The sequence below is a fragment of the Silurus aristotelis genome, assembly GCF_946808225.1.
Source record: "Silurus aristotelis genome assembly, chromosome: 21".
NCBI lineage: Eukaryota > Metazoa > Chordata > Actinopteri > Siluriformes > Siluridae > Silurus > Silurus aristotelis.
Window position 1 is genome coordinate 16,993,315 of NC_139594.1, and position 20,403 is coordinate 17,013,717.

Below are 20,403 nucleotides of genomic sequence, written 5' to 3' on the forward strand. Positions count from 1 at the left end.
CAGAGACACACACACACACAAACACACACACACAAAAAAAACAAGTTAATAGTTAATGGAACATCCATACATCCTTAGCAGTGTGCAGTCAAAACATGAGAAATATAATACAAAGCAGGGGTGGACAAGTCAGTAGCCTAGACACCAGGGACAAGCAACAAGCAGGTGAATCCCACATCATCCTGCACTTTATACACCAGCACAGATGCAGCTTGTCGCTTGTCTAAAGGAAAATACGCTTTTAAAGGTAGATTAGCGTGCAGTTATGTGGTGTTGAATCGGTCTTGATTCGAGATGATATCAAATCCAGCACACAGCAGTTACAGAACTCTTGTAGTTGAACATGTGGAGAGAAATATAAAGATGTTAGCCAACATATACACATAACATCTCATAGGTGCCCCATTTGCCCCATTGGCTAAGGGGTGCAAGACAAATGAACAAAAAAGTAACCACTCAGAAATAAGAACAACAAATCTTCAAAACAAAAGAACAAATTCAAAAACAAATTAACCACTCGGAAAAGAAATGAATAATTAAACAGAAAACATAACGGCAATTCAGACAAAAAACGGAAAAGGTAGGTATAGTTTGTAAATAAAATACCGCTCATTGGACGAGACATGTAGAATACAATATATACACAATTTTTCCTGTATCTTATAACTTGTTTCTTGTACATGTGTTAAATTCTACATTTACTTTAAACCAATTTTTTTCTTCAATAGTGCAACTTTTACACTCACTCTCTCCTGCCTGTTGTACTTCCTGTATATCTTGAATGATGGATGTGTCATATTCCATTAGCAAATTAAACATTCCTTTTCCATTTTTGTCTAAATTGTTGTGTTTTGAATTTGTTATTTTGTTTCCGGATTTGTTAATTTGTTTCCAGATTTGTTCGTGTTTTTTTTTTTTTCCATTTGTGTTTGGTTTAGTTCATTTGTTTCCGGTATTGTTTGTTTGTTTCCAGAATTGATTGGTAATTTGCCTTCGAATTGGTTTATTTACTTTGCACTTTCCAGCCAATGTAGATACCACATGTTAGCCTCGTAATTTACATTCGCAGACAATCAAATCAAGAGTAAACGCAATGGCCATTTCAGGTGCCTGATGAGCTAGCTAATACATGTACAATTTGTCCACCCCTGACCGAGAAACCAGCCTCGTTAATTCATAATGCTCTAAGCAATTCCTGACATTCTGGCTGACATTGCAAAATGAAGTGATCAAATGTTCAGTACCTGCTGAAGAGATACATGGAGTACGCCATACTGGACATGCCCTGACAGTGTCGGACCACCTCGTGCTCCTGATTCTCCCAGCGCTCCAGCTCCAAATCCACATCTGAGGTAAGATGTCGGAGTTCGTGTCCCAACTTGATGATAGTGGTCTGATCCTGAGCACTACAACACACCGGCCCCTGATAAAAACATATAAATAATTATAATAAAAGCTTAGTAGCTGAACCAAAATAATACATGTAGGATGTGCTAGTTAATCTGATATTTATATACACGATATCAGGATTGGCCAAACTTTTTTCTATAAAAGGCCAAAAATTAAAGCATGAATTGAAAAGCATTGAAAATTGAAAAGCATGACTCTCTAATCTGATCAACTAATGCAGTTTTATGTTGAAAGTTCTAGCTCAGTGAAACAAGTGTTCAAAACCTAATACAGCTTTCAGTGACATCTAATTAGAGATTAGCTCAGTTTGGGCATCTCTGGACATTATGAACACAAGTTTGTGGACACCTGACCGTAAGATTATGTGCTTTATAAACATCTTATTCCACATTTAGTCTCTATTTGCTGCTGTAATAACCTCCACTCTTCTAAGATGATGTGTAGTTTTTAGTGTAAAGGCAGGAACTGATGTAGGTGAGAAGGTGAGGAGGCCTGGGGTGCAGTCAGCATTCACATTCATCCCAAAGGTGTTCATTAGGGTTGAGGTCTGAGCTCGATAGCAGGCGATCTTCCACTCCAACCCATATCTTCATGGAGCTGGCTTTGTGCACAGGGGCACTGCCATGCTGGAACAGGTTTGTGTCTCGTAGTTCAAGTGAAGGGAAAATGTCATGCTACCACATCCAAATTCCTCCTATACAATTGTGTACCTCCAGCTTTGTGCTTACAGCTTGAGGAAGAAGCAAATATGGCTGGAAAAGTCGGGTGTCCCAGTACATTGTATCTTCGCAAATTACATTTGCTTAATTCTCTCAATCACTGGTTACAGCATTACAGCGGTTGGAATTTTGGCCAAGAATAGCAACAAAGTCAAAGTGAGTTCTGCAAACAAACTGTTGTTTAGTTAAGTTGAGTTGAGTTGTACCTCTGTGTCGAGCTTGGCCGCCTTCGGAGTCTTCAGATTGGCAGAGTGCTTCTGAGCATAATGAGAGATGGAGACAAATTGGGGGAAAAAATTATTTCATTATATCTATTAGATAGATAGATAGATAGATAGATAGATAGATAGATAGATAGATAGATAGATAGATAGATAGATAGATAGATAGATAGATAGATAGATAGATAGATAGATAGATAGATAGATAGATAGATAGATAGATAGATAGATAGATAGATAGATAGATAGAGTGGTATGAGTGTTTTCCTGATTTCTTATTTTTTTTGCATGTTTGTCACACTTTAATGTTTTAAAATGATTTAATACAGAAAAATAAAGATTATTATGTACATACATTATTATTATTATTATTATTCAATGCATTTAACATTCAGCAATATGTACAGATTTACATCTCCTGCTTAATTCTGCACAGTGTAAATCCTAAATAATTGAGGGAGTATAGGAAGTGTATTGCTTGAATAATATATGAAATACAACACTGATAGATTCATTAAAAATCTAAAGGTTAAGGTACTTAAAAAAATACAAAATGTATGCAACCAAAGAACCATTCCAAACACAACGTTATACATGTCAAACATGCAGAAAGGGAGTCTAAAACGTTTTCTATTGAATTGTACTGAAACGATACTCACCCCTGGCCGAGGTAACGACAGGTATGATCTTTTATCGCCTGGAAAAGAAAAAGTGGTTACTTGATCAACGCATGCCATTGAAAAAGAGAATGAAATCTAGGTTTTGTTACTGCTACAATGCCGTTTCGTCTATTCTCAAAAGAGCCACCTTTAAAAGAGAAGTTAATGTATGACGCTGTAATGCCAATGAAATGCAGCTGACTTTCAGAGACTGTGGCAGAAGGTGTGGCAGCGACTGTGGGGAGGCTTTTTTTTTTTTTTTTAAAGCGCCTGTGCTGCTTATAGCATCTGCCCCAGGCCTCGGACAAAACCATTGGGCGTGGACCTTTACACGACCTGCTACTTCAGGATAAAGTCCACACTGACGTATGACACGAGGGAAAAAGAATGCCTGAAGACGAAGGCATTCAAGAAAATATAGCAATACATAAACTCAAAGATCTTATCCAGAATTCAGAGTCTTAAAGAATGGTGATCAGTATGGAGTCATATACTGTAATTTGTTAATAATTTAACTAATTACGTTACATCATTTAGCAAAAAACAGCAGTTTATAGTACTGTATAACCTATACAGTATACAGTGCAACCTCGATACTCGCAGGGGTTATGTTCTATGACCCCTCGCGAGTAACAAAAAAATTTACTGTACACTCAACAAAAAGTGTGAATTACTTGTCATAAATGTTTTATTTACTACTTTACATGAATAATACAATAATAAAATAGTTTTTTCAACATTTCGATGTAATTTATTAGTACAAACTCTCGCGGCTTCTCGGCAACTATCAGATTTTCGCGAGTTACTCTTAGTCCGGTTCCAAATGAAAAGTCGCAAACAATCGAGGTTGCGAGTGTCGAGGTTCCACTGTATATACAGAGGTGGAAAGAGTAATAAAGTATTCTACCCAAGTAAAAGTACTGTGACTTTTTTAAATTGACAAAAAAAAAGTACAAAGAAAGTTACCGGTCTAAAAATCTACTCAAGTAAAAGTGACCAATTAAAAATGTACTCAGAGAAAAACTTTTTACTTTTCTAACAGCGAGGGGGGGGGGGGGGGGGGAGGTGGTTGGGGTGATATTAACTAGGACTAGGGGATATAAATCTCTAGTTGTTTCGCAGCTAATTAGATTTTGCTCAGTAACAGATATGATTTCAACTGTAGCGACGTACAATACTTTAAACAATACATACTTAAATCCAAGTAAAAATCCAGATTTAAAAAACTACTTTAACAAGCAGAAGTACACAAAAGAAAACTACTCGATTACAGTAACGTGTGTAAATGTAATTAGCCGTATCGTAAAAAAAAATAAAATCGTAAGTCGTCTGTATGTTATTGCCTTTTGCTTGCGGAGGTTTTTTTTGTGATTAGGGGGAAAAAAAAAACTCTACTATCCGAAACTTACAGATAAATGTAGAGATTTTTTTATAATGGTTTTATCCGTAGTCATCAGTCAGGATTTTGAAAGAACTGTATAAATGCTGCAAAAATGGCCTTGCCTATTAACAGCCAGATCTTTTACACGCTGACACAATAAAACACACCTGAAGCCTCACATAATAAACCTAAAACTCAAATCAGCTAACTTTAAAATATTACATCTTAGTTGTTTGTGCAAAAGTATTGGGACACCTGACTTTTCCAGCCATATGTGGTTCTTTCACAAACTAAAAGATACACAATTGCACAGGATGCCTTTGTGTCTATTAGAAAGACATTTCCCCTTTCATTTCAACTAGGAGACCTGAACCAGTTCGAGCATGCCAATGCTCCTGTGCACAAATCGAGCTTCATGAAGATGCTATACATGGGTTGGAGTGGAAGGTTTCCTGCTATAGGGCTCCAACCTTATCGATCACCTTTGGGAGGAACGTGAATACTGACTGCATCCCATTATTAATTACATCATTAACTGACTTTACTAACACCCTTGTGGCTGAATGAATCTCCACACAAATTTCCACAAGCACACTCCAAAATCCAGTGGGACATCTTCCCAGAAGAGTGGAGGTTATTATGACAGGAAATAGGGACTAAATGTGGAACATAATGTTCAAAAAGCAGATCTTACAGTCAGGTGTCTACAAACATTTGTCTGTATATAGAGTTAAAGAGATTGCTTATTAATCTACAGTGTAAGTGGGACTGAAGGTCAGTAATATTACCCTATTTATTAAGACTGAGAGATTACATAATAAGAAAGTCTAATGGAAATAATCATCCAATCGTAACTAGGAATTGTAAAAGTAAATTAATTTCACTTGACACTGAAGTGTAGACCTTGGTGTGCTCTGAATATAGATTTCAGGATGTAGGATTCAAGGTGCTTTTAGTGGTTACCTCTGCGGCCTTCAAACACGTCGCTGATCTCTTTGAGCAGGATGGCCATGTCGCACAGCTGCGACTCCCAGGCCTCGCAGAAGACGTCCAGGTTCTCTTTGGCTATCTTGCTTTTGGGGTGAAGAGCCAGTGTCTGAGCTGCTGAGATGATCTGAGCAAAAACAAGATGAAGGATCATGAAAAAAAAAAAAAAAAAAAAAAAAAAGGATCGCTGTTGTTTCATTGACATTCTAACACAGTATGTCATATACAGTATGAAGAAGGTCAAAGGCCATATGGACAAAGGTTTGTGGACACCTGACCATAAGATTCATGTGTGTCCACGTTTAGTCCCCTGTTATAATAACTGAACTCTTCTGGGAAGATATTTCCCTAGATTTGAGTGTGCTTGTGGAGAGGTGAGGAGGCCTGGTCAGCGTTCCAGTTCTTCCCAAAAATGTTCGGTAGAGTTGAGGTCTTCCTCAGGTCTCAAGATCTTCCATACACTTCCAACTCATTGACATTTCCGTATCTTCATGAAGACGGCTTTGTGCGCAGGGGCAACAAGTTTGGGTCATTTCAAGAGAAAATCTCATGTTACCACATTTATTGAAATCCTATACAATTGTGTGCCTCCAACTTTGTGGTAACAATTTGGGGAAGAACCACAAATGGCTCAAAAATTCAGGTGTCCCAATGCTTTTTTTCCATATAGTATGTGAGTATGTATAAATCCTATGTTTTTATTATTAATAAAATTGAAACCTGCTGTTTTTTTCTAAATTATTGATGGATCTATTAACATGCACACCTGATGCTACTGCTCCATGCTGCGCCCTTATTGGCTGCTTGACCTTTAAGCGTCGGTGTTACAAGCAGATGTGAGATCACTTCTGTTATGCTTAATACCTAATCACAAAGCTTGTGAACCAGGGCACAAAACATTTCTTGCCTGCTTCGGAGAGGTGAATATTTTGACAATATATCCGAATTTTTTTATTGTAAAGAATATTTTTCAAAGTAGAACCTTCACCTAAACTGAAATCTTGCTCTGGTCTGAAACTGCAGTATATGGACAGCAGTGTTGGGACACCTGACCTTTCCTGCCATATGTGGTTCTTGCAATATAATACACTTTTGTGTTCACTTGAACACTTGAACCCAAACCTGTTTTAGCATGGCAATGCCCCTGTGCACAAAGCGAGCTTCATGAAGATATGCTTTACCTGGTTTGGAGTGGAAGATCTTGAGTGGCTTGCTATAGAGCTCTAATCTCAACCCTACTGAACACCTTTGGGATGAATTGAATTTCTATAGCTGTGGCGTCATAATAAAGGCATTGAGAGGTGGATTGATTCAGGCAGGACACCACTGAAGGCTTCGTTTGATTAGATTCCTACAACAGTACGGACTATAAAATGTGTTGGAGTAAAACACTGATTCAAAATGAGGTACCATCAGCATGAGGTAAACATCAGGAATGCTTCTTTGTGGGAATTGGCCTTTACAAAGTGTCAAATCGCTGTGTGTGTCCGACCCAAGTCCTTTGATACCTGTGGACCAATGACATGGAAGGTCTCCTCTGCGTGAATGCACGTGATCTCCAGAGGCTCCGTCCCCGAGATGTGGCACAGCAGTCTGCAGGTCTGAAACCACACACATAAGGAAATGTATAAGTGCTACAGTTCCAGGACATAAGACAGGATAAGACTGGGTGAGTCTGCGTTTGGCTTGTCCTGCTCACCTCTACCAGCTGTTCCCTGTGCTCAGTGAGCGTGCGGGCGTAATCAGCCACTGCCTCGACGTTGCCCTCACCTTCTGTAGACTTCAGAGCCTGGAGCACGGCGTGATCCGAGTGCAGCTTCAGCAGCTCACTGGCCCGTCCCACTGCTACCTTGTGGAGCTGACAGGTGCAGCACAACACAGGAAGATGGAGAAGGGGAAAGAATAAGGGTATGGTGTTTAACACGCACATACGCACTTACAGAAAAATAGATACAACTACTGCCAGATGTCTCACCTCACGTCTTAGCTCAGCGAGATTATGACAGGTCTTCAGAATAGCCACTTCCAATTCCTCAGTCACGTCTTTGGCTTTGATTGACTGCTACTCACAGAAAAAAAAAAAAAAATGCTTTTCAGGTTTTCAGACCTCGCTAAATTTAGCACGTCTCGTTAGTGCAATTCAGGTGCACTTTGTAACTATTCACTGCTGTCCTCTGAGGCAAGACAGGTGGGACGACTCCCTTTTTTTTTTCTTCAGCCAGGAGGATTATAGAATGGTGTCAGGACAAACACCAGACAGGCTGCGGCGTGCCGGCTCTTATCGAGTCCATTAGCACATGCTCTCAATGCTCTTGCCAGTCACGGCTCAGACAGTGTGTCTGACATGCAGCAGTAATTATTCTATTTAAATTTCACAGCCAGTTGAGCAGGTAACGTTACATCACTAGACATTTTACATCAATCAAATCAAATGAATAAAATCTTTTAGGGGTGTCCCCAGCTAAGGATTTACATAGTGGAATCAGATTTGTCAAGTTTATTCATGTATGTATGTTAAAAACATTTAATATAACCTGTCATCATCTGCAGGGGTTTGACTGCGAGATTGGTAGTCGAATCAGACTCCTCCTATCAAAGCATCGACTATTCGAGATTACCTAAAATAAAGTTATAAAAAAACGTATTCTTTAGACTATATACAAAAATCTCGCCAAGATCTTGACGTCTTACTGACGATGTCGGACTACTGCATAAAGTCTTTTCCAGTACAACCCAAAGATTCTCAAGATGCTCCGTAAAATTCTGTAAAATTCTGTAAAAACACAATTCGATTAGTCACCTGACCACACTTTTTGGCCACATAACGTTGCTAAAACATCAACCTGACTTACTGAACTAGCCCCATATCATAACACTGCCCCCACCAGTTTGTAGTGTAGGTACTATGCAGGATAGGTACAAGGTAAAGGTGGCTACTTTTTAATACTTGACCAATACATGACACATGACCATTACAGCACAGTGAAATTCTTTCTTCACATATCTATCGCAGAGGTCAGAGCGCAGGGGCAGCCATGATACAGCGCCCCCTGAAGCACAAAGGGTTAAAAGCCTTGGCCAAGGACTCTATTAGTGGCAGCTTGGAGATACCAGGGCTTGAAATCCCCAACCTTACGATCAGTAACCCAGAGCCTTAACCACTGAGCTACCATGTCTTACTTTGGTGTGGCTTATTTGCTTTGTTAATGCAGGGTGGTGACTTTTTATCCAGGTATTGTATGTAACGGATATGTTATGAATCACTGACAGACACGAACAGCATACCAGAGAAAACTTAACACTGAACAAATGTAGAATTTGCTGTGTTATTTAAATTTAATGTATAAGCAGTGAAGTTAGAATACACATTCAACACAACGAAACCTACACTTTTCTAAATTCTGAGGCTCAGACGGCATAAAAAAATCTCTCATTGCACGTCACATTTTCATCAAATTTTTCCCTCGTCCGATTTCAATTCGCCATTTTCCGGCGAACAGTTTACACGTTCCTTAGGGGCTTGTAAGAATCAGTTCAACAGGGTTGGACATTTTCAAACCCGGCTGATGAACACTAGTGTCTGATGGGATTCTGTGAAAGGCATGTGTCTTTGCAAGAGGAGTGCAAAGTGAAAGGCTTTTCAAGAGACTTCAGAAACGTGACAGGGTACTCAAAGATGAAAGAACGTCTACAGGACTGATGAACTACAGCAAGTTAAAAGTGCTCACACTTTTTCGGCTAGTAAGCTACTTTTAAAATGCCCAAGTCAAAATGACCAACAAAAAAATGCTAGAAATGTTAGAAAAGAAGAGGCATGTGACGAAATTAGGGGTTACGCCGAATAGTCGAAGATTTGATGATTCGATTAGAGAAGCCAATCTTTCGGTCATATCTTCGCAGAGGTGTTCTGAAACGAGGATCGTACCATTTTCTTTATATGGGGGTACTCGAATGTCTAATTTCACATAGAACTACCGGTTTTCTCACAATAAAATAATTTACAGACTGTTATGATGATAATGTAAATAAAAATGTAAAAAGAAAAAAGTTTATAATAAATATTTTTAACAGGCATGATTAATCCCCCCCCCCCCCCCACACACACACCCCTGCTGTGACATATTTAAAGTAAGTTTCGTTCTCCGCGATCCGTGAGCGACGCTGGAGCATCATGGTGGCAGGGGTTTAAATATTATACAAATGTCTGAGAGATTCTGTAAAGGTTTATTCTGTTCGAATGTAATAGTGTTAATCATTTTTGTATTGTTTTTGGGTGCATCGATGTTGCGCTGCGCTTAGAGCATTTATCTGATTTCGTTTGACGATATGTGAAACGCAAATTCTGTCTGCAGTGTGGCCTTTCTGCACTTAATGTTATTTTTTTTGCTTTATTGATTAAAAATTTTCTAACCATACTACCTTCGAGATCGACGAGTTGGCAACCCCTGAGCTATTCAGTTATACAGGATAAAGACTGAATACGTGGTATTGAAAGTACTTTATTTATCTATGCACACTATCCCCTTCAAAATAGTCCCATCGCACAGCAATACAGCGCTCCCAACGTTCCTGCTACTGTCCTAGAATTCTACTTTTTGAAGCCTGTCAAGCTCCACAATGGTGTCAAAACAGGGAGCTTGGAGCTGGATCTTTATCTTCGGTTAGAGGGTGAAGTCCGCACGAGCCAAATCTGGGGAGTAGGGAGGGTGCGCACGTGGTCAGAACAGCACCAGTTGCACAGCTGACATATGAATGCCGGTGCTCCCTGTGACTGTGCGTGCAGCCTTGTGCTGCCATCTGCTGGCATGTTACAGAACTAGTCTCGAAACGTTTTGTTATTTCCTAACATTAAACTATTTCTCTGAAAGGAATGATGGGATTAAGAGCACCAATGGAGCAAAGTCTGGGCAGCCTTGTTGTCCTTTAGGCAACAGAACGAGAGCAGCTGCCTGGCGGGTATTAACATGCTCCGCTCGAACGAACAAAATGTGTGTGAATTGGCTGTTCTGTAAAAGAAAGTTTAACTAATAGGCGACAGCTGTTTTTTTTTGCATGTGCACGTGTGTGTGTGTGTGTGTGTGTGGTCGTCATACTGCTTGACTCCAGGCGGAGATAAGCTGTTTGGCTTCCTGCCGTGTCGCGTGGCAGAGCTGCAGGATGCTCTCGCGCTGCTCATGGCTAGTGTACGCCGAATCGGTGAAGTCTTCGGTCTGTTCTACCAGAGCCTCCAGCTGAGCTGCTACGGTCTCACACGGCAAACAGTACAGAGATTCCCTCAACCCTTCCACCTTATTCTGAAGCACACACACACACAGGATACATGATGCAAACCTTGAGAATAATACTGAAATAACAATGTTCTTATTAAACAGTAATGTAATCAGTGGGAAAACGAATCAATCAACAAACGTATTTTATGTCTGGAAATTTGCCATTTGAATAAAAGCACCAAATCTGACTCCTAAATGTCGTTAGGAGGAGTTTAAAAAAGCAAAGAGTGGCCGAATATTATATTTTATTATATTAGAAATTAGTTTAATAGGTAGAAGGTGTGGCTTTTCTGGTGGACCTGTAAAGAGGTCTTGATCTTCTTTGGGATGAAAAAAATGGCACCTAAACAGGTGAGAGAAGGATTTTACACCTGAAACGTTTCCACCCAACCAGATAGAAGTCCAGTTGACATGACTCAACTCGACCGCACCTAGATGACTGAGAATCTTCCCAAACACATTACCTGTTGATGAAGGAACATCTGTGCAACACCTGTGGTTTTTTTTTTTTATTATTCCTGAAAGACATGCAAACTATGGATCGAATCATTTGAACCCGGGCAACCAAACTGGTTAAAAAACAATGGACTGTTTTAATGGAGTCTCAAAAAAACCCAACAAAAAAACCCCAACAAAATTCAAATTCATCTATAATCTGAGTGTACAAGCTCTTGACCCACGACTGTACCTTAAGGTCTTTAATTCCAGCATAAATACTGATGGGCAGTGTTTTGGCCTCGCCACTGCTCCTGGCATCTGTTACAATCTCGATAACCTGCTCCAGAGCCAGACGCATGCGCTGGAACACGGCGTTCTTGTTGATTCGTGCAGACTCGCAGTCTGGGTGCCTCAGACATGTCTGGGGAGAGAAACACAAGCATGAGAAAAAGTGATGGCAACATGCATTGAAACAAATCAAAGTGCATGATATGGGTAACGATTAGCCAGTGATCACAACTAATAAATGATTTGTGAAGTTACTGAGCAACACAAGGATGACGAGGATGGACGTTACAGTGGGCTCTGGGCTACAGTTTGAATGAACAGTTCTGCATTAAAACGTCCATCACTAAACTGTATTAAATAGACATGAGAATGAGGACGGGTTCCCTTTTGAGTCTGGTTCCTCTCAAGGTTTATCATCCATAACATCCCATGCAGTTCTCCCCTCTCCACCATGGCCACTGGCTCGCTCATTTGGGATAAACTTATAGGCGCTTAATTTGTACATTGCAACATTATACCCTCTTTATCTCTGTTAAGCCGCTTTGAGACAATGTCTACTGTTAAAAGTGCTCGACAAATACAGTAATTTGAATTAAATAAAACGTAAATGAAATGATTATTCTAACAATTTGAGATGACTGCCATTTCGTTTTAAGTTGTTGTCCTGGGGAAGTACATTTATTTGTTTATTTCCTTCTATCTATGGTTTTAAAATATTAAGGCTTCCTTTAACTGGCTCTCTTGATAATAAATAAAAATATAGCATTTAAAGATTTTATTCCAAATGCTGCCCAGGTGCATCAGACACATTTTGACAGCTGGTCTCTGATTACGCTGATGTCTTTTTCAATATGGACTCGAACAGCTTGAACAAAGTTTCGATTGTTACGGTTTGGATTCTCTCAAAGTTTTAGACATCTTTGGGTAAAAGTGGCCCTTTTTTTTTTTTTTCATTGAGTCCTTTCACAATATTGCCAGGGCAAGGTTAAAAAAAGAAAAAATTGCCAAGGCAAGGTCAAACTTTAAAAATGTAATTTAATAAAAAGTCATGTCATTTTGAACATTCCACGTTTAGTCCCCATTTAGTTACCACTAGATTTTGGAGAATAGCTGTGGAGATTTGTGCTTATTCAGCTACAAGGGGCCTGGGATGCAGTCACATTCCTCCCATAGTCCCATAGGGTTGGACCTCTTCAGCAGGAGATCTTCCACTCCAAACTATGTAATCCATATCTTCATGATGCTTACTTTGTGCACAGGGGTATTGTCATGCTGGAACAGGTTTGGGTCTTCCAGTTCAAGTGAAGGAGAAATGTAATTCTACCACATTCTATACAATTGTCTACCTCTTTGTGATCATTTTGTTTGTGAAAGAACCACATATGGCTGAAAAAGTCAGTTGTAAATGTAAAAATTTATATATCATTTATTGGTCATACCATACCTGCCAAGTAACTGTTGTTTTACCTTAAATACTGTCAGCAATTAGAAGTAATTGCTTCTGAATGGCAGTCATAGTCTTTTCCATAACCAAAAGCAGAACAAAGCTGGTCCCCTGTGTCGATAAATCAGCCTCCACTATACAAGGAATTCTTTCCATCGGGTTTTGGAGCATAGGTGTGATGATTTATGATCATTCAGCTACAGGAGTATTAGGGAGATCAGTCACTAATGTTAGGTGATTAAGGTCTGGGGGTCAGTTAGTGTTACAGGTCATCCCAAAGGTGTTCAAGTGTGGTTGAGATCAAGTCAAGTCAAGTCAAGCTTTTATTGTAATTTCCACCATATATTGCTGACACAGTGAAATGAAACAACGTTTCCCCAGGACCCTGGTGCTACATACAAAAAAGTTAAGCTACGTCAGACAACACAGAGCTAAGGACTAAATGTAAGTCGTCATAGCCACCTAAATTGCAAGACAAATAACAGCAATACAGTATTGCTGTAATATATTGCAGTAATTGTAATATATTGCAGAAAATAAAGTGCAATGTACTGTTAAAAACAAAAAGAAAAAAAAAGAAAAGCGTTCTATATTTCCACTCAACAGAGTTTCGGCTGAGGGTAACTTAGGTTTGTAATCTAGTGAACCAGTGTTGGTTTATTCATCGAAAGAGACTCAAAGCACTTTTGTACGTCGTTCTGGATAAAGACGTCTGGTAAATGCTGTAAACGTTGTTGAGAACTTAAGGTTTTTTTTTTTTTTTACATGGACACTCAAATTTTTACATGGACACTCAAATTCTTCCCATGGACACTCAAATTCTTCCCAAAAAAATCAAATGCCCACCCCCCCCCATTCGATCTCATCTATTTAAAATTGTAAAAATCATTTAAAAAATATGTGACAAATTCAACATGCTTTTGATGATGTGTTCTTGTGCCACTGACCATCATAAGTGAAATCTTTACGAAATATTTTAGATTGGTCTAACAAGCTGTTTTTCAATACAGAAAATACAATTTGAATTAAGTCCAAATGTGCAAAAATGTCCTTTTAGGAAACTTGCTAATGTTCACATGTTCATTTTAAAGGTAGAAAGAAAACTAAGAACCTGGAGGAAACTTACGTGCACACCAGGAGGCTTCCTAGTTTATTCAGTTCTTAGTATTAAAATGAAACCAGAAGATCCACAGGGGTTAAAAAAATGTGGACTGCCTGAACTGTTTCGTATGACACACCGACAATGGGCGAAATGTTGTGGATTGTTCTCCGACGATCATTATGCACAAGTTGCTGAATGATTTTGACATTTTCTGTGGTTGAGCTTGTTAAAGGTCTTCCTCATCTTTTGTCGATGCACTGCTTTTGAGGCGCGTGTGGCACATTCGAAACACCTCGAACGACTCATTGCAGCATCGCCGAATCATCTGGAACATCTGTGGCAGATTTGCCCAGTTTCATGCAGATTTTTACGTTCGCTTTTTGTTCTAACTTGCTCTTGATGAGAAAATCACAGACGTGGTAATGCACGTGGTCAAAATAGCATCAGTTGCACAGCTCCCGATGTACACACGACGGTGTCTTTTGGCACGCTGACTTATGAAAGTCGGTGCTCCCTGAGACTGCGTGTGCAAGCCTTGTGCTGCCATCTGTTGGAGTGTTACAAAAGTAGCCTCAAAACTTCGTGATCGATACTACCTTGTATATAATTTATTACACCCGTGTTTCAGAACTGGTCTTATTTTCGGAGCCGTACTGGGTGAAGACACAAGCAGTTTAATCTTTCCAACGTTTCTAGATTACTTTGGAGAATATGTGGCGAAGGAAAAGGATAAGCCTCTATGCCTAAATATCATTAAACCAACAGTGTGAGAAAAAGCATTAAAAGGTTTATATCTACACCCCCCCGCCCCCTATAATAACTAGCGCCAGTAATAATATTGCAATATTTAAATTTTGATATATAACAGACCAGACACTTAAAAAAAGAAACACGGTTTACCTCGTAATAAAAGGTCGAGAGGATTTTATACGTATACAACAACTGTAGTGAGGTTTATAGCTCTTTTTTCTTCTCGCCCTTAATGTAAAAAAAATTCATAAATTGCATTTAATATAGTGTCTCATTTTTGTTTTGAGGCCATGCTGAGCTGAGAACAGCTTCCCAACTGTTATGACAAAATGCAAGCTTATGTTGAAAACCCAATTATCATTAACCCATTAGAGACAAGGCTCAGTAGGCACCCTTATGGGTAGTTTTTAGAAGTCTTAAAGGCACTATGCAGCACCCTTTTGGAAAATCAATGAGAAAAAAAAAAAAATGTAATTAAATAAAAAAAAATTAAAAAGGAGTAATGATGTTGCAATAGAGCCAGCTTGGGATTTGGCTTCATTTAGAATCAGTAGTGGTTCTACTGTACCGTCTACAGACCTTAGAAGCAGTGAGGAGCATCATGGTGCATTTCTCCAACACGGCTCGGGCTGCAGCCATGCGCGCCTTCTGCTTCTCATCCTTCAGATCCTACAATACAGAGAAATAGTAACATGTTATTACTTTCAGGATTGTGAACTGATGAAACATCAGAGGTCAGACTCCGCGATATTTAAAACAAATAAAGGTCGCCTTGGCTTTTCTCCAGTGAAGTGAAATGTAATTTGTTACTGTACTTAAGTAGCTTTTTCATGTATCTGTACTTTACTGAAGTATTTCCATTTGGGGAGACTTTTACTTCAACTTCACTACAAGTCAAAGTCATATACAAAGAAAATACTTTCATTTATCTATGTTTACACACCATCACCTTCAAAATAGTCCCTTTGCACAGCAATACAGCACTCAGAAAATTGCTGCTACTTACTGCTAGGGGAAAGGGCGAAGTCTGCAGGAGCTCCCTGTGACTTTGCGAGCCGCGTTGTGCTGCCTACATTTGGTGTATTACAAAACTATTCTCTAAACTTTTTATTACCACCTCGTATCTTAATTATTACATTTTAGAAATACGTAACTGATCCAACATGTTTTGAATTTTTTTTGATTGGCGCTCGGTGTATCTACTTATCACCAACATACAGTTCAGGGTCAGTTCAACAGCAAGCAGAACCTTTTGAGAAGAATAAATGATGGAAGACACTTTTGGACACTAGATCGGTGTGCTGAGAATGTACTTTTGTACTTTTACTCAAATGAAAGTTTAAAAGGAGCACTTTTACCTAATAGTAATATTTTACACAGTGTATCGCTACTTATACTTAAGTACATGGTTTGTGTATTTCGTCCACCACTGCTTTTCACCAGAGACTTTCTGTCGCCCTCACCGCTAAAATGGCACATTCAATAAGAACCTAATCTTGTGCAGTCTTCGCCGAGAGCACCTGATGTGGTCGGAGAGCATCCGAGAGCAGCATGGAGTAGCAGCTACCACGCACCTTCCCATAGGTAGCAAGCTGAGATATGATTCATCTAAAGCTATCTGGCAGGATCTTCACTCACGAGCATCTACTAAAGCTTCTACACAGGAGATCTGGGAATGGAAGTGTTGCTCATATATGTATGTGTGTGTGTGTGTGGTTGTGTGAGTGTCCAAGGCTAGAAACGATGCATCATAAAAGAAGATTTGATTATCAGTTATTATATTTCCCTTTATAAGACTATATAGATGGAGGTGGCAGATTGCCAGGGAAGCTCTGCAGCGAGATCGAGACGTGATGTGTGCGTGTGTGTGTGTGTGTGTGTGTGGAGCGCCAACTGGCAGGAGACATTTCTGGTCTCAAATAAAACACTCTTATCAGTTCTTCGATGCTTCCTGCTCTCCTTAGAGCTTAGAGCTTGGCTCACTGGGTTATTACACAGAACAGGGTAGTGATAACTCTCGATACGCTTTGCTCACAAACCTGGAGGACGGAATTGTGATTATTACAACTTAATCATAGTTTCATAATAAGGCTCATAATTCCTGCCCTGAGAAACTGTACTGTGTACTGCATCCATTATGCTCCATTATTCTATTTTATTAGTTTTCTGAGAGGTCAGACTCAAAGCGAGAGAGAAAGAGAGGAAGAGAGACATGACCTGGAATGTGAATACTCTGCTAAAGCCAGTCTATCAGCAAATTTGGTAGTGAAGCTCACACAATCTGTTCATTCGGAGACGTAACAATGTCTTGAGTGTCCGAAATGTGTCGTCAAACAGAACATATATGTTGGTTGACTGCATGTAATGTATACACATACAGACTAGAGGTCAACCAATTACTCGGTTTTGGCAATTACCGTATTTTTCGGACTATAAGCCGCTACGTTTTTCCAACGTTTTGAACCCCGCGACTTTAACAACAAAGCGGCTAATTTATAGATTTTTCCTGGAAATTTATGGAAATTTCCGAACAGAAACGAAAAAACGTACTTCACCTGTGTTCTGAGCTGCAAGGCTTCTGGAGAAAAAACTTCCACCGATGGTGATTTTTAAACGCACGACGATGCCAAAAGATAAACTCTCGAGGGAAATAGTTGTGAAAGGAAGGAGGAAGACAGTGAACAATGACTTTCTTGGTAGGCTACTGTTTAGATACAAGCCGTTGTAACGCGTTGAGTCTGGGTGAAGGGAGAGCTCGCTAACTCCAGTTGCAACAGAAATCATATAAGCACAGACAGGTTTCCAAAACTCGTGCTTTTTTATTTTTCTTGGCAACAGCGTTATGGGTTAGTCAAAGACACTTAGAAATGAGCATCAGTCTTCACACGCACACACGCAGTAATACCGGAAGAATGCAGTGACGTGCTGTTCCCAAAATGCCGCTCTGCTCTTAAAGGAGCCACAACATATTTCACCCGTTACACCGTGTAACAGACACTGTCTTTCGGTAAAGCCTGTGTAAAGTTCATTAGTTTCAGTGTAGACTTATACACAAGGTGCGGCTTATTTATGTTAAAAATAAAAATATTTGTCAAATTCGGTGGGTGCGGCTTATACAAGGATGCGCTTTATAGTCCGGAAATTACGGTAATCTGCACAGACAGTTGGTTGCTGGAACTATCGGCAAAAAAAAATGAACACTGATTTTTCCGTGTCCCGGTCCGCTGTCATTACAAGAGCAGCCCCTAGAGGCAAATCACTGATGCTCTGTGAGCACTGAAGGGAGAGCTCTACATTATATTTATTTCCTCTATAATATAATTTATGATTCAGTACTTTTTTGTTTTGCGATAATGCTCACTACTATTTTACATGGAGTATTTGTTTTTATCCAGTATCCATTTTTAAAAAATCGGTTGATTAATCAGTTATTGGCAAATACAAGCCAACCTGGATTTTAGAATCGGAAAAATCCACTATAGGTCGATCTCCAATGCAGACAGCTGACAAAAAAAATAAATAAATAAAAAAAATCCCTTACGAGGGAAATATCAAGGTCCGTGACGTCGGAGTGACGTGGGGCCGCCTTCCCGTGGGCTCACCACCTGCAGGAGGGACCGTAAGGGACGGTGCTGTGAGGATTGGGCAGCAGTCGAAGGCAGGGGCCTGCTTAGACTGCTGCCCCCGCGACCCGAATTACGGATAAGCGGGAGAGAATGAATGAATGAATGAATGAATGAATGAATGAATGAATGAATGAATGAAAATAAAAAATTTTAATTTTGCTATGTTATGAAGGCACTTTTCTTTATGAAAACATACCATCCAGATGAAAGTTCCTCTGAGTAAATCAGCTTCAAATAAATATGAGTAAATATGGAGCTTCATCATATGATGATACATTCAGTTTCTCAATCGCATGACCTCTTTTTGGATTATTCTGCCCCAAACCTTATTCATGAGAGCTCACTGGATGCTTAAATATCATTGGTGGGCCGTCAGGGCCAGCAAGGAGTTCTCTGCTGGCCTAAACGCTATCAGAATCACTGACTTACTTTTTATTTTATTTCTTTTCCATTAATATGTATTAAATGATTTCCAATATTCTCCTAATTTCATAGCGTTTCCCTCGATTGTGCCGTCACAGCACGTGTTGCCAAGGTCAAAGGACTCTTTTGTGAGGTCTTCAGTATAAAAAAATTGGGAGCCTTCTGTTTTAATACTTGTTGCTTGAAGCTGTTGCTGTAACCAATCAGATTTCGAGTTGGCGACACAGGGGCCATCTAGCAGGCGTACAATAATGTCGACAATTTCATGCCCTTTGATTGGACGGTCAGAGAGCGCACTAGTCAGAGCTTGCAAACCGCATCTGTAGCAAACTGCACAAGCTCAAATATATCAGTGTGGATTTAATAGCTGTTATTTCATTCCACAATGAGGAACAGAGGGGAAAAAATTATTTGGTTGCAGATACACTTACAATGTAATTTACAAGACGGACATTTCAAGAAAAGACGGACATTTCAATAAAAGAGGGACATCATAAACAAAAGGTTTAGAACAGTTCAAAACAAGCTTTTTCACTGACTTTTTCACGGATTTATTCCTTAAACATTCTCTTTCCTGTAGAATTTGCACAAAAACACATAATTCGCCTTTAATTAAAAAACCCAGAAAAACCATAATGCACAAAAGAATTAACAAAAATGCACAAGCTTATGTTATGAGGTATATATGGAGATTTTTGTTAGAAACAATGTATGGGGGTGTTGCAGCTGTGGCTACAGTGAAAGGAGACATGTTGAATTGTGTTCATAGAGTTTCTTGCTTTAGTAATGCCAATAATTCTCATTGTATGAGATTCCTGTCTGTGATGCAGCGCTCTTTTATACGGCATTTCTATATAATAATGATGATTTCTAGAGTCGTGGTGTCATAATAATGGTAGATTGATTCAGGTAGGACAACACGGAAAACCTATGTATAAAATACACTGCGTGCCACGGACACTAAAGAAACGCTACAGCTTTCACAGTCATTAGATCACAAATATAATACAGATGAATGGCTCCAAATCACCACCATCATCAAATGAGTATTTTTTTGTACAGTTCCACTCCAAAACAGTACCAAAAATAGAACCAGTTACAAGGAGCACTAATACTGTTCCAGCAGTTTATTGACAATTATATTATTTTGTTTTTTTCCTTTAATTTGACACCCACCTGTACAAATTGAATAAAGCCAATGACTCAGCAATCTTGGCCATTATCCATCATACATTGGGCTTGTTGTTATAAGCAATGTGATTGGCTTAGAAATATAGAAATAAAGACGTTTTGTTACCCACTATATGCTCCTACCTGCCATTAGGTCAAATTTTCTCACTGGAGCCTCCAGAAGTGCATTTTTTATTAGAAATCCCAACGGTGCGTGTAACAGTTTGATGAAAATTCCACATGGTTGTGTTAGGGTATCAGCTTAGTGCTAGTGCTACGAGTTTGCATGGGATTTTTATTTCCAAAAACACAATATGTATCTCCATTTTATATTTTCTTCAGAAAACAGACTTGTACGTGTATTTAATGGTGTGCTCAAAATATTACGCCAATCGAGTTGGACATGCTGCGGTTGATTTCTTTAAACGAGCCACATTTAAACATCTTTATAAGGTATAGAGAAGGACAGAAGGAGTTGCATTGTGCGTTTGTGGATTTAGAGAAAGCGTAGGACA

At 39.3% G+C, this 20,403-nt stretch overlaps 1 protein-coding gene across 2 annotated transcripts in view; it reads right to left on the reverse strand.

The window, feature by feature from the left end:
• ctnnal1 (catenin (cadherin-associated protein), alpha-like 1) overlaps positions 1 to 20,403 on the reverse strand; it is a 79,762-nt gene that overhangs the window by 7,832 nt on the left and 51,527 nt on the right. For both annotated transcript variants that reach the window (XM_083523600.1, XM_083523601.1), the window contains 10 exons: positions 15,249 to 15,338; positions 11,336 to 11,506; positions 10,471 to 10,671; positions 7,353 to 7,439; positions 7,077 to 7,235; positions 6,886 to 6,978; positions 5,354 to 5,504; positions 3,010 to 3,047; positions 2,336 to 2,386; positions 1,245 to 1,423 (listed from right to left, as the gene is read on the reverse strand). In XM_083523600.1, the coding sequence (XP_083379726.1) occupies positions 1,245 to 1,423; positions 2,336 to 2,386; positions 3,010 to 3,047; positions 5,354 to 5,504; positions 6,886 to 6,978; positions 7,077 to 7,235; positions 7,353 to 7,439; positions 10,471 to 10,671; positions 11,336 to 11,506; positions 15,249 to 15,338 (1,220 nt within the window). The remainder of the gene's footprint in view (positions 1 to 1,244; positions 1,424 to 2,335; positions 2,387 to 3,009; positions 3,048 to 5,353; positions 5,505 to 6,885; positions 6,979 to 7,076; positions 7,236 to 7,352; positions 7,440 to 10,470; positions 10,672 to 11,335; positions 11,507 to 15,248; positions 15,339 to 20,403) is intronic.